The 14,114-nt window shown below is 51.8% G+C and overlaps 6 protein-coding genes across 6 annotated transcripts; 3 read left to right on the top strand and 3 right to left on the bottom strand.

Moving 5' to 3' along the window:
* Window positions 1-32: 32 nt before the first annotated feature.
* Window positions 33-1,055, top strand: COCCADRAFT_94410 (uncharacterized protein; the record flags this gene model as incomplete). Its single annotated transcript, XM_007713452.1, has 2 exons — window positions 33-62; window positions 117-1,055. 2 exons carry the CDS (start codon window positions 33-35, stop codon window positions 1,053-1,055), a joined length of 969 nt encoding a protein of 322 aa, XP_007711642.1.
* Window positions 1,056-2,300: 1,245 nt separating this feature from the next.
* On the bottom strand, window positions 2,301-4,643 carry COCCADRAFT_36203 (uncharacterized protein; the record flags this gene model as incomplete). Its single annotated transcript, XM_007713451.1, has 4 exons — window positions 2,301-2,831; window positions 2,912-4,140; window positions 4,189-4,556; window positions 4,621-4,643. The coding sequence occupies 4 exons, from the start codon at window positions 4,641-4,643 to the stop codon at window positions 2,301-2,303; spliced, it is 2,151 nt and encodes a 716-aa protein (XP_007711641.1).
* A 550-nt stretch (window positions 4,644-5,193) lies between these two features.
* Window positions 5,194-6,641, bottom strand: COCCADRAFT_25728 (uncharacterized protein; the record flags this gene model as incomplete). The annotated part of the gene is made up of 4 exons (XM_007713435.1): window positions 5,194-5,238; window positions 5,401-5,718; window positions 5,956-6,209; window positions 6,323-6,641. The coding sequence occupies 4 exons, from the start codon at window positions 6,639-6,641 to the stop codon at window positions 5,194-5,196; spliced, it is 936 nt and encodes a 311-aa protein (XP_007711625.1).
* Window positions 6,642-8,474: 1,833 nt separating this feature from the next.
* Window positions 8,475-10,237, bottom strand: COCCADRAFT_36202 (uncharacterized protein; the record flags this gene model as incomplete). The annotated part of the gene is made up of 2 exons (XM_007713450.1): window positions 8,475-9,788; window positions 9,848-10,237. The coding sequence occupies 2 exons, from the start codon at window positions 10,235-10,237 to the stop codon at window positions 8,475-8,477; spliced, it is 1,704 nt and encodes a 567-aa protein (XP_007711640.1).
* A 216-nt stretch (window positions 10,238-10,453) lies between these two features.
* COCCADRAFT_94504 (uncharacterized protein) lies at window positions 10,454-10,693 on the top strand (the record flags this gene model as incomplete). Its single annotated transcript, XM_007713449.1, has 1 exon — window positions 10,454-10,693. The coding sequence occupies one exon, from the start codon at window positions 10,454-10,456 to the stop codon at window positions 10,691-10,693; it is 240 nt and encodes a 79-aa protein (XP_007711639.1).
* Window positions 10,694-10,888: 195 nt separating this feature from the next.
* COCCADRAFT_25726 (uncharacterized protein) lies at window positions 10,889-13,734 on the top strand (the record flags this gene model as incomplete). The annotated part of the gene is made up of 2 exons (XM_007713434.1): window positions 10,889-13,664; window positions 13,712-13,734. 2 exons carry the CDS (start codon window positions 10,889-10,891, stop codon window positions 13,732-13,734), a joined length of 2,799 nt encoding a protein of 932 aa, XP_007711624.1.
* Window positions 13,735-14,114: the final 380 nt, after the last annotated feature.

The raw sequence follows: 14,114 nt of genomic DNA, 5'->3' as shown, positions 1-14,114 counted from the left end.
TGGCCTCTCTCTTCTTCACTCTTCCCACGAAGATGGCCATCGAAAACATCATGATACTTGGCGTAAGGCAGTCAGTGTGCCTGCTGGTTTATCAAAGCCCGCTGACTTGCCTGTAGAACGGACATATTTGCCGTTCCATCATCTCCGCTCTATGCTCACAACAGACATCATCTGATGACTGCAACTACAAGATATCTGTGCTAACGTATCCTTCTCAAACACTAACTCTTCCACCCAATGTCTCTCAATCTCCAGTACAACACAAAACCTCTGATTTCACACCAAACGCACTGCAGTCGGCATTCATCGGCTATGATATTATCCTAAGCACAATGACAGGTGGGGACTCGGACCTACAGGTTGGCATCATCAACGCCATGGTAGCCGCAGGGGTCAGGCGATTTGTCCCCGATGAGTTCAGTCATGACAGTCTGAACAAGCAGCTTCAAGCCCGCCTACCCAAGCATGCAGAACGAGCAAATGTTATTAACCATCTCAAAAACCTGTCAGATGCTAGTCCGAGCTTCGAGTGGACAGCAGTCGCTACAGGGTATACACTTGACACCAAAATCATCAATGGCGATATGGGCTTCGACATGGAATGGCAAAGTGCTACTATTCATGGCACAGGTATGGAGTTATTTGCGGCCTCCAGTCTAGCAAGAGTAGGTCAGGTTGTGGCTCGAGTGCTTGCCAACTGGGAAAAGACCAAAAACCAGTACATCTATGCTGCCGGCACTATCATATCAGCTAACGAAGTCCTCGAGTCTGTGGAGGAGTTGACTGGTCAAGAGTTTGCTGTGGGGAGATATGCCGTAGAAGAATGCGTCGAAGAAGGGCGGAAAAGGATCGAAAGAGGCTATCCTGATTCGGGGCTTGCTTTGCTCGAGCGGAGTATACTCTACGATGGCCAGCTGAATGCATCGGCACCTTTTAGGACACACAACGCCAATGACATGCTAGGGCTTGCGCCAGAGTCGGCAAACTCCATTGTTACAAAAGCATATCATCGCTTGAGGCATCTTGGCAAACCGGGTTGTGCATGTGCAACATGAACTCAGTATCTCGAGACCAAATGCCTTTTTTGAGCTGAACAAAACAAAACTCGAATCATGCACCCTGATGGCTACGAATCTATATCCTCTGCCTTGAAGCCTGTAAATCACAGATCTGGCACTGGCGCGGAGGCTCTGAGGTTTGATACTCGCCGAGGATATCAGACCACTTTACCGGCAGGACGAATAATCAAGGCGTCTCATACCACAATCAAGATCATATCAAGATCAAGTCAGATCTAAATGTCCGTGTGTATCTGTGTGCACAAGGGTGTATCAAAATGCTCAGCCCTTAAAAACCCCACCAACCAACGGTTGACTCGAAAAAAATAAATCCACAAAAATAAACCATGTCCATTGGCAAGATACATTTTTCGACGTACGCAATCCTATCTACCAGCCCAGCCCCACGTCAGCATGCTACCCCTAACTCCGCTTTTTGGGTACGTATCTAGATGACTGGTACATTTCGTCGCTCGTGCACCCTGCGTTTCAGTGAGTTTTTCCGTGTGTGTGGTGTCAGATCCTGCTACCCGAAACATGAGGCTGTGTGACGCCAGCGAGGGTGTTTGGCATGCCGAGGCCATCTTGCCACTGGGGTACTGGGACTGCTTCTTTCCGGTGGCTGAAGTCGTAGGGCTGGAAGTGGGGGGTGGGTAAAATAGATTGGGAGGCTACGATTCGCATTCGTTGCCGAACCAGGCGTAGTTACTACACCTTGACCACTTCTGCTGTTCGAACGGACCCTGTAAACAAAACAAAAAGAAAGAAAGAAAGACACACACACAGAGAGAGAGACTGGGGCATTTGTATAATCCTTGGGACTGATTGATTCGCTGAAAGCAAGTCTATAACGTGAACTGCGAAGGGGAATTTACTTAAGTGCTATGAAGAGTGGCAAGGATTCTCGAGATAACGACAAAGCCAAAAACTAATCTAACTAGATGCTGGGGGGAAGTCATGACCTCGTGACTACCGCTCGCTGGCGCCAACTCGGCGTAACCAAAACCTAAAGTAACGCTGTACAAACAAGAACGCTTCAGAGAAAATGAATAAAACCGACTTTGCTTGAAAACCATGCGCTTGATGCTCGGGGATTACAAAGAACGCCTTCGCCGTTGGGAGTTGTGGGGGGTCTTGGGAGGGGTGCGAGGGGAAACGGATTTGCTCAACCAACATTGAAAACAACAGACGCAAACCATGAAAGATGGCGCACCGTCACCTTTCAGTGCCACCATGGCAATCTCATATCATACTCGCTATCGAGTTCAATGCGACTGTGGTCGTCCGTATACCAACGAGCTCTGGTTCGCTTACTTGGTGTGCCAAGTCTGGCGTGTACTGATGGTTGGCGAAGTTTGGTAGACTTTGTAATGGCGTGGTGAACATGCCAACAACAGACTCTTGCCTAGTGGTTTGATCCATGTGACTCAGGTTGGCTGATGCTATCGTGGGTGTTCGGAGTGATTGCATCGTTGGTGTTGCTGAAGAAGGAGTGGGGTACGCAGCACTGCCTGGATGACACGAACTGCTCGGTCGAGGGGTTGATGTTGGCGTAGACGTTGGCAAAGGTCTGCCATATGATTGTAGTGATGCGCTCCCTGGGATCGGAGTGGGAGTAGAATGACGATGAGAAGTCGGGTCTGCTTGCAATGTGTCATGCTTGAACGGGTATGGAGACGACGTTGACGAGGCAGATGACGCCGCACGAACTCGCCCGGCTTGCGTTTCCCGACGCCTTTTTGGACCGTCCTTGACTTTCGGGTGTGTATGGCACTGCGTTTCAGGTCAGTACAGTTGAGTATTTGTCAAGGTGACCAGTTTGGCCGAGCGATTCCAATTCGGAGAAGACTTACCTTGTATGCGTGACGGAACCATGTCGTTCCCTTTTTCTTGTTGCTTACCAGTGCTATCCATTCTCCGCAGCTTCCGCAAAGTCCTTCCCAGACATCCAGGTTACCTTCTGTCCTGCGAGTCTCTTGTGGACCCTGGAATGCTGCGCCGGTAGCTGCGCTAACACCATGCGTAAACGACTTGTCATACCAGAATGCACTGTTCTTCAGAACAAGCCATCGCCCTGGTTTGCAGAGCCCGCACCAACCTTCACGCTTGTTCCCATGTCCGCGTACCCATCGTGGAGTGTACAAATCACCCACGAACCGAAGATCTTGCTCGTGCGGGATAAGGTCTGGGTCCGATGGGTTCATGTCAGACTCAGGCGGGTTCGAGGCTTCTTCATGTAGCGATGAATATAGGTCCGGGGGATCCGAAAGGTCAGCAAAGTGGGATGAACAACCACCGTGGCGGTCCGCATTACTCTGGAGCAGACGGAAGAGACCCTGAGAAGGCAGTGGGCGAGGCACTTCAAGATGGTAGGGTGATTGATCTTGTGCTGCAAAGTATGGTGGGGTGTTGGTATGCTGAGGGTTTGTCTGCGAATACAGGACGTTCTGGGCAGCCATTCCGTAGTTGTTATATGCGCCCGAAGGGTAGGCTGGCATGGAGTGGTGGGGGTTCAGCCTTGGGCCGTATGGCGTAAAGTGATTCGGTACTTGGGAGACTGTTCGGGCATTGGCGGGGGTTGACGTTGGCGCGTGTCCGGTAGACCATCTTTTGAAACGGCCACTGTCTAGTGTATATGGCGACGACCGTACGTTATTGTGCGGTGCTGGCGAGGCGCGGGAGCGACTCCCACTTCTCACCACACCGTCGTACTGAGGACGACATGGTGACGCAAGCGGGGATAGGAGATGGCTCTGGCTTGGTTCCGGGCGGCTCCATGTGTCATACTCGGAGGGGTATGACACTGGCTCCGAAGTGCCCAAATCTTCGTAAGCTACTGGCTCTGGAAGCACGCCACCTGTGCTCGACATTGAGAAGGAAGACTCTGATAGGCGTCGGGTGGTGTTCGGGTTCAAATTGGCCATGCTGTCATGCTCCTGCTGTGGCATGCCATTGTACTGGCGCAGGTCGATGATGGGTGTATTCTCGTCGTGTCCCATGATGCCGTTGCTGAAATCGGTGACATCTGGATCCAGGGAGGGAAATGATTCCAACTCTTCGCACACCTTCTGACCCCATGGACCTGCAATTGTTAGTACGGCGACTGGAACTGCTCGGCCATGGACCTTACTTGTGTCGATGACACCCGGAAAGAAATCAGTAGGTGCTAGCGATGTAGGGGGCGCCATGCTGTTGCTGTAGAAGTCGCTGCTTGTGGTAGCTGGTTGGGTCACATTCACATCTGTTCGCGCCAGTGAGTGTCCCGAGTCCTGTCTTCCCACGACAGGACCTCTTGGCGCACCATAGTACGAAGGGTGAGGCTGCGGTATCGCCCACGACGATTGCGGTGGCGATGGTCTGGACATTTGCAGTAGATTCTGTGGGTGTTGCTGTTGCTGTCCTTGTGGGGCAAGACCCCCGTAAGGATACATCATCTGTGTTCCGGGCGTGGGAGAGGGGTGGCCCATCGTGTGTTGTCTATTAGGCGATGGCCTGTATCTATATAACAGGTTGTTTTGCTTAGAGGGGCATCGCTGGTTGAGTAGTGTTGGATAGGGCTTACTGCTGGACGGTGTGGTAGTTCATCTTCTAGCCAACCTGCTATATACAACAGTCTTGGTGAAGTCTGTGGATATTCTGCTTGGGGCAGGCAGTAAGCAGATAGTCAAGGAGGTTGTGGCTTTGATGAGGAGTGTGGCGTCGACAAAAGGTTCAAGATTGGTGTCTGTCAAGGAATCCGGGGGGGCGAGCGGAGGACGCGGGCCACTTACATTGGTAGCGAAAGTAGGGATGACTAGTCAAATGAAGGTCTAAGGCGATATAGTCGAGGGCCAATTTGATGAGCAGACGCGGAACCGAATAAGATTGGATAATGTGGTAAGTGTGGGGTTTTCTTCAAAAGAGTGTACGAGAACAAATGTTCCCAACAACGCAACCAGCGCGAATGGAGCCGGCTCCAAAAGAAAGAAATGTTTACAAAGATAGTTGGGTCGGGTCCTAAAGAGTGAAGGGCCAAATAGAAGGAAAGACGGCTGGAGGGGCTGTTAGGCTATATGATGCGTACGGGTTCGCAACATCCGAGAGGAACAATAAAGAGCGACGATGTCTGCAATTGACGCAACGGAACCGCTTCGATTCAAGTTTGAGAGAAGTGTCGCGACGCGCCTTGGCTGCAGGTGATCTGGAACGGTCAGAGCAGAAGCGTTCACCCAAAAGAGAGTCTAGCGGGGATGGATGTAGTGGGCGGTGGACGGTGCGCAAGGCTGCTGGGATTCCAAACGGCGATTAGACGCACTCGGAACGGTCGCACCAGTCAGTGTCTCCATCAATCCTCCCGGCTTACTCGGAGAGGTCTCCTCGGCGGAGGGCAGCAGGCGCCCCAAGTCGCCATTGGCACAAGTGTCTGTCGACATGGATGGAGCGATGGTAGCAGCCCTCGCCCTCCGCTATCAACTCTAACACCAACAGGGGCCAGGTTGGTGCAGACAGCAGTCGAGCTGAGCTGGACAGGCAAGCCATGGCTCTCTATCCGTGATCCGAAGCCAGGTTTCAGCGCTGGCCAGAGATGGTGTAGAGCCAGTGAAGAAGGATGGATGGGGTGAAGGAAGAATATGCCTGGGAAATGTGCAACCTGCCCATGTATCAACACGATTGGGGTGGGCTGGCAGGCCGTTTCATCGCATCAGGAAGACTGTGCTGAATTGGGCGGAGAGCCATCCCGACGACGAGGATGGGCCGCTGATTGGGGATGAGGTTAGTTGAGTCGCCTGTGGCGCGTAGTTTTGGTGAGGGAGGCGGATGAGGTCAGCGACCAAATCCATCCAGCCCCACGCCTTTTACCGTGTCGCGACGAGGGCGAAACACTCCTGACACACGCCCAGGGGCACCTGCGACCCACTCTGACCACAATATGTACCGCACCATTACCGCCATCCTCACCTGTTCTCGTATTGACTCGCCGAGAGCAATTGCCCGGCGGGCCCGTTGTGCGGTCGCGGTGGCCGAGTATCCCTCCTCTGCAACTCGACGCCTTCTGTTTATGCCCCCTCAGACGGACCGCATCCTCGCCGAACCGTACCATCTTTAGTGGCCTCTTAATCTCGATCCACCAGCTCCAGGAGAGCTGTTTGTTGTGCAAGAGCGTGGGCTGTACTGTGGATGTAGTGCTGCACAGCTACTTCGATGTGCATACATGTGATGTGTACTTAGTCAATGTGGCTTCCTGGTGGCCTTGCTGCGGTGCGGGCCATGACAGGCTCTCACACCTGCTATCGAGTCATGTTGACAAGTGACAGCGGCCGATCGACTATGTGTGTAATTGGAATTACCAGTATGGGGTGCAGCGTGGCGTGAAAGCCTGCATGTATATCCCCCTCTGATATCATCTGGGGCTTGCCAGTACACAAATGGAGCAGTAGCTTCGCCACACCCCATCGCCGCCAGTGTATCGCGCCATGTACCCAAGTGCTCATAAACCTGGCTATCGGACTTGCCTAAAAGTGCCGAGCCTGGGCTTGTAGCAGGGTTTTGAGCCTCCAAGATGTCTAAATTAACTATTGTGCCGAAAGATATACCAGAGGGCATGAACTAAGTAGATTTCGTGCAGCACAAGCCAAGTCGGAGGATGCGCTACAAGGTGCTGCACGCTATCAGTATTAATGCTGCCTTGGACCAGCAAGGCATGCCCATGCCTTGTCCCAAGCTACCTGCGTAAAGCTCCTAATTTTGGACCTTGACTTCCTAAACGCTATGCGCTGCCTTGTACACCTTTACCTAACACTTGTACGGCCTGACCACACGTGAGGTTTTGCTAAAACAGTGTAACCAGTGCGACCTTGTTTCCAGTCAAAGCATAGTCTCGCAAAGTGTCTGGCTATTGTTTGCTGTTGCATTATTCTCCGCCGTTTTGCTTTGCCCCACTCTCGACCAGGCTGGACACTGCCCTGAGGACTCGAAACCCCTCCGCGAAGGATATTCGATCAACCCTATTCTGACTTGAAACTCTAGGAAGAATTGTATCGATTTGATCATATCGATTTCTAGCTTCAGTCAGATGTGTCGTTGACGCGTTGATGTAGATCATGTCGTAATTTCTATAAACGTACATACACAGTCTTTGATCTACACAGGCAAGCCCTGCGCTCAACAGAAAACTCTGGAGGACCGAATACACGATCAACGTATCCCTGATGCCCCAAAACAGTACAGACACCCGTACCGATGAAGATCTTCCTTTCGCGATCCACCCCCTTAGACCTAGTAGACACATAGTGCTTACCCAGCATACCCAGCATACCCCCTCGTCCCCCTTTCTGCCGGTACACCCTAAGAAGCGGCATACAAAATCACTTGCAAAACACAGTGAACAAAACATGTTCAGACCCGAACCAGACTTCCCACCACACCTACACACTATCACTCTCAAGCTACCTACACAACCCCTCCAACCCCCTAAAACCAGGCATACAAAACCATGTACAAAACATACGCCGAACAGGCCTACCCCCTATCCACATAGCACAAACAACTATTACTCTACCCAAGACTCCGCAGAGAGAGCCAAAAAAAAAGATAGATACAACCCCTCCACCCCTCACCCCTTCCCTATAGCATCGCCAAGTAAAAACATAAAAAAAAGAAACAATCTTATCAGTATAGAAACCTCCAAAAACACAATTAGTGCACGTACTGTACGTCCGTACGCACGTTCCTCCCTTCCGACAAGCTTTAGTTTTTTTCTAAAAAAAAATCAGCCCTACTTCATGCCTTGGTATGTTGAAGTGGGGTAACAAGGAAAAAATCAAAAAGGGGAGAAACAGGGAAGAAGGGGGGAAGGGGGGTGACAACTTGATACTGTACATGTGTGTAAATAGTGGTGCGTATGGGGAAAGAGATTCAGATCTTGTTTTTTCTTTTTGCTGGATGTTGTGCATCGGATTCATCAAGTGTCTGACCTATGTGTTTTTTTGTGTTCTTCTCCCTGTCCGTTTTTTCAAAAACAGGCATGGAACAACTAGATCTTCTCTTTGACGGATATGGCTGTTTTGGCATTTGTCATCTGGAATATGTCTGAATTCGGCCGAGCAGAATAGCATGGGGGTGTGGAGTGGGTAAGACGAGCACAGCCTTGTTACTGTCCAGGGAGTCTGCATACGCAATGTCTTGGTCGGACCGAGGATAGAAAGAGGAGGTCATTATCAGATATTGTTTTACGTCGCATCTATGGACAGAATACACTAGTTTCACAGGGTATACATACTAAGCGGCCTTTTTGTCCAGGTTATGTAGTGGATACTGGGGACCAAGCCTCCAGTCCATCATCCAGGACTTGCCGCACTAAAAAAGAACTTGCCGGCTCCATTCCGGATTTGATACACACTTCATCCTTTCGTTCCATACATAAACCGTCACCGTCTCTCACAGTTTTCCGATTTTGATTTGGCATTCTCCGCTAGTAGTGTCGAAACTCAACGTACTAGCGCCATCACCCTTCTTCGCTTCGACGTGATTTTTGCCGGGTGTGTCGTTTTCGTTGAGCAGTTCTAGCCCCTTGCCTTGCAGGTGCAGTGCTCCGTTTAGAGAAGTTCCGTCAACATGACCAGTCCACTCTTCCGGATAGGTGATGTCGAGGGCTCCAGAAGTGCTCAAATGCGTGCTGACAAGACCAGTCATCGGTGTCTTTTTCGCCTTGTATGGAGTGCGTAGTGTCAGTGACGTTTGACCCGAGTGTGTCTGTGTGTATATCTCCGATTGGTAATCACCCGATTTGAATGGCACGATATCGGCTGTTACGAGACCTGCGATTGAGTTGATTTCTGTTCGCGAGCCGTGGATGAAGGTACCGTCGACCGAACCGACGGTTGTGTTGATAAAGGTCTTATAGTCTCGTTCGGGGATATGCTTTCGTTTGAAATCTGTGCGTATGCTACCGGAAAGAGTATCGACCATGAAAACTGCAGGGCTGGATGACCCATTGGCAGCTTCTTGGGGCTCAACGTTGATGTTGACAGAGCCGCTCTTTGTCTTGACAGAAAGAAGATCGAAGAGGGCGTACATGCCGCTGATGGAGCCAGAAATGGTTTGCAAGTGAGTTTGGCGCGAATAGAACGCTCCAGCATCTAGTGTACCGGTAGTGAGAGAGATCGATGTTGAGTCTGTGACGGTAAAGTTGGCGCCATTGTGAACTTGCATGCCCATGTGGTTGGATGAGACTTTGAGCGTCTTCATCGAGACTCCTGGGGCTACGTAAATGACCACCGACATGCCAAGGCAAGCTTTACCAGGCCGAACACCGTCGAAGCCGTCGGGAAAAGAAGGATCGCCGATTGTCAGTCCTGATGGAGTCTGTGTGTAGGGAACACTGTTGATATCGACTGTTGACGAGATTGCATACGACATTTTCACTTGAACGGTACCAGGGGCTTGCTCTGCAGGTGCTTGGGCAATGTGTATCCAGCCGGCCACGCGTTTGTAAGAACCGTCCAACTGGTGTATCGCCTCTTGAATGTTTAGCTCACTAGGTTTGCCAAAATCGTACCATTCAGTCTTGACCCTGTACTCCTTGCCACATTTTGAAGGCCACCGGATTGGGAAGAGTTGAGCAGAGTCTCCCGATGCCGGGGGCTGGGCTGTTGACGATGGTTCTGGCCATGGGATGGCAATGAGATCTGGCCGATCAGAGGAGTCGGCTTTTGCAGCCTCGGCTGAAGTTTGGGGAGCAGATACTACGCCCTTTGTGAAGGTTAGCGTTATTCAAGCATATTGTTATTTGATCAGCAAATGTCACGTACTGGCTTGTCCCTTCGAACCGACACAGCTGCCGCCATCAAAGCCAGCATGGCGACAAGAAACATGAAGCAAAGCACTGCAGCAAGCAGCTTGACCCACGTATTCCTTATGCAGCGCTGCCTCAGACTTGGGCCGTCATACTGGTCTTCTTTGAAAGTTGCATCTCTGGCTTCTTGGCCATCGAAGGAGAGCAGCCTGGCGCCCTCTCCCCTGCTCTGGCGACTCGTGTAGAGGCCAGGGGTAGTGGCTTCAAGATATGTGGGTGGTGCTTCTGAAGTCTGGCCTATGAAGCTTTCCAGAAGCGGCGTGGAGCGTTCATTGTATGGAGATGGGGATATTATGATTTGGGGTCGCATTGAGCGACTGTTGGCAGCCGCAGTGTCGATGTACATGATGAAGGAATGGAGCAGGATATGCCCCGGAATGGAAGTAGAATCAGGAGCGATGGGTTGGACGGATTAAAGAGCGTGGGTGAAGGAGTGCCTGAGTCGACGTCGTGGGTGTTTGGAGACGGACAGAGAAGAGAGAGTAGAAGGAGATGCAAAAGCCAAGGAGACGAAGTCAGGCAGCGATTTCACGGTATATCAGGTTCGGCAACAGGTGCCAAAATGTTCATAAGCCGTTGCACGGGCTGGGTTGTGCAATGGGCTGCTACACTTTTGTTTCGGTGGTGGAAACGCGGCATGTTTGATGTGTGTCTTGGCAAGCAGAGGAGGTATAGAAGCAAGTCCAGAAGTGGCAGACGACCCGCGTCGACGATGTGCGGTCGAGGGGCGATTTCTTTTTTGTATGCTGTGAATCGTCTGGTTTCACGGGGTGCGATGGAGGCGAGTGCAGATGAAGATTGATTGATTGAAACGGGAAAAGAAGAGCCGGCCTTGAAGCGTGTGTGAGTGAGTGGTGTGTGAAGGGCGCGGTGGGAACGGCTGTCTAGGCGCGGCAGTGCCCAGGGGCCTTAGCGCGGGAGGCGGGGCTGGGCGGTTGACGTAGCGAACGAACGGCGGTGCATCAGAAAGTCAGAAAGCCACTGCCTCAACCTCGACATGGCCGCGCTGCACAAGCTGTCGAAACTCTCAGGCCCGCACTGCATCCTCCTGGCCGTGCACTATGCCGCTCACGCAAATACACCTGCGCTCCAGGCCTTGACGGCTCTGCGCGACGGCGACCTGCCACTGGAGTTGAGCCTGAGCATCCTCCTCGCATACCTGCCAGAGCAGCATGACCCGGCCTCATACTACCACCTCCTTGCCGGCCTGGCCACGGGCGCCCGCGAGCCTGGCGACAACCCGGCAGACGCCCTCGATGTCGCGCCTGTTGAGCAGCTCTCGGATGCGCGCGCCCGTAAGAAGAGGCAATCGCTGGTGCTGCCACCTGTAGCCCATCCCTTGTATGCGGCCGACCGCGACATGGACCTCTTCACCCACTTCCTCATCCACCGCTCCCACCGTATCGATGCCCAGACAGGCCTGCTAGATCTCGTCCCGCGCCTCGTCGTGCCCTTCCTCGACCACTCGGAGCACTTGCGTACCTGGTTCATCTCCACTGCTCTGCCCCTCCTGCGCCTCAGCTACGAGTACTATCCACACTTGCCTCCACCCACCCTCGACGACTTTGCCGCACTCAAGGGGCGCCGTGCCGTTGACTTGCAGCTTTCGAATGCATGCAATGCCAGTACAGATAACATACACAATGTCGCGCGTGATCTCAAGGGGGTTGTTGCCCCTTGGCTATGTGGAGCCCACGACCGTAGTCGGCGCATCTCCGTGAACCAGGATCGGCGCGGATCAATTGACGATGAGCGGCCACACGTACCCGACGACTGGGACTGTTTGTTCCAATGGCTACTGCATACCTCAAAAGATCACTTGACCCTGGTCACAACAGCCATTACTGAATGGGACGGCCCCGAGGACATGGATTTGGGGGGTTATGAACAGGGGCGCGACTATGTCGACGATGCCCAGCAACGCCAGCTCGAGATCAAGTACGCACGTACAGCTCTAGCATGTCTCTACCTGATTCACCAGAGCGACATCAACGCTCTGCAAACTGCGCACACGCTGTTGGATCGGATATGTACACTACTCAACTACGATCCGCCCCCAGACCTCAATACAAGCGTGGACAAATTGCCTTCTTACGATCTCAAGAACCCGCTGCTCCATGATTCAACCATTGCCCTGCTGAAGGAGGAGCGCCTTCTGCATCCCGACAACGACCTTACTCAGCCAGGCCCTGATGCGTTTCGTGTCCTGGAACTGATTATATTCACTTCATATACCCTCTTTACATTACATCATCCGGTCTCTATCCGAGACGTTGCAAATATGTCTCTGCGGGATGACTACTCTGAGCAAATGTCCATGTTGCAGAAAATACTTCATACACTCAACAGCAACTCCAAGAGCGACAGCGAACAGTGGCGCATCATCCGATCGAAGCTGGTATGGCTGTGGAATTGGGGTACTGACCGCCACGATGAAGATCGCAAGGCCCAAGGCATCTTCGGTATGCTAGATAGCAAGACCATGGAGACAGAAATATTGAAAGCGCTCCTCGAGAGCAACTACTTCCCTCTTGCCATAGAAATCTATCTTAAGCCATCCTTTGGCCAGCAACCGCTACTTTCCTCTGATGTAGAGAAAGTGGTGCTCGCCTCAGCCATGCATCACTACGACAATGCAAGCAACGGGAATCGCAATAGGGGCGGTGTCAAACGCGCCGCTGACATCCTAAATGCCTTTTCTCCTCATTTCCCCTCTTCTTCGCGGTTTCGACGTTTCCAGGCTCTGCTTTCAGCAACCCACGCCATGTCCTTTTACTCACTCATACTCCAGCATGGTGTACCTTTTCAACCGGTCAATATTAGAGTTGGCTCGAATCCTCTATCTTTGGTTCGAAAGCTATTGTCGCAAAATAGTGGTAGTTACACAAAGCTGGACGACCTAGTGTCGATTGGACAGAACCTGGTCATCGCAATGCCGTCCACTCTCATGGACGAAGAAGAGTGGGACACTGCGCTTGACCCCGCAGAGATCGAAGGGAAGAAAGCGGCTGCCGAAAGACGAGTGATTGGAATGGCGATCGAGGCTGCTCTTGAGGAAGATGATTTCGAGACTGCATATTCATACGTGATTACCCGGCTGACGCCGAGTACTCCCGCAGGCACTCCCCCAACGCCGGCTCACTATTTCCCAACCACGTCAGAAGATGCCGAGAACCACGAAGACGAAGCTGAGGATGTTGCCTGGCGGGCTGCCCTACATGCTGGACGTTACAACTCCTCATCTCTGTCCAGCAGTTGGTCGCAGGCCACTAAAACAGCGAGACCGGACCTAAGGAGACTGGAGCAACGCATGGAGTTACTTTCACAAGCGCTACTATTAGCACCACCTAAACATCTTGAAGAGGTTCTTTGTGTATGGCAGCAGTGTGAAGCTGAAACAATACATCTTCTCACTCAAGAGAATGAAGCTGAAGAGCGCTTCAATGATGCAGCCGACCGAAAACTGCCTGGTACATTTGACATGGAAGCAACCACTGTACAGCCTCGTCGTGAAGTCGGCAGGGGTGCAGTCGAAGAGGCACCGATGGGTCTATTTGATGTTGCACGTGGCGCTGCAGCTGCATTTTCCAAGACCGCCTTCCCCCTGCGTGGAAGTGCAGAGGCTGCATCGAATCCAAAGGTTGGCTCGGGTCGAGCTAGTCTGGACGGAAGTGAGACTGGTAGCATCGATGCTCAAGAGCGTGTTCGGAGGAGGGATATGGTGACCAATGCCGCGACAGGGGCGCTCGCCTCCGGCATTGGATGGATGCTGGGTAAGAAAATCACTTCACCGGTTGATTGTGAGGCTAACCGATTTCAGGTGCAAAACCAGTCTCCGAGTGAGCTTTTACCTAAAGTTAATCCTAGTGAATTGAAATGTATAATTCGCTCAATATTACACTCATATATACCTATGATGATATTTTGTGAAACCCCCTCACATACCTTCTATTATATCACTCTACACACTGTTTGTGACACTTGGTAGTTTAGGGAGTGATGTTGTTGAAGAACCCGTTTGATCCCAAAAACATGGGTAAGAGGTGATTGCTCTACAGTGATTAATGTCAAAACTATCAAATTTTTCCTCTCACCTTTGCACAATCTCTCACTTTCATCTTTGCAGTGTCTCAGCTGCCGTTTGTAGAGCGTGGACCCACTCCTCAACATTATAGCGTGCCTGCCTCTGTAGCTTCACCTCGAATTGTTTGTACCTCTCACCC

This window comes from Bipolaris zeicola (assembly GCF_000523435.1).
Source record: "Bipolaris zeicola 26-R-13 unplaced genomic scaffold scaffold_61, whole genome shotgun sequence".
NCBI classification, from domain to species: Eukaryota; Fungi; Ascomycota; class Dothideomycetes; order Pleosporales; family Pleosporaceae; genus Bipolaris; species Bipolaris zeicola.
Note: the sequence above shows the minus strand (reverse complement) of the source record. Positions and strands in the feature narration are given on the sequence as shown.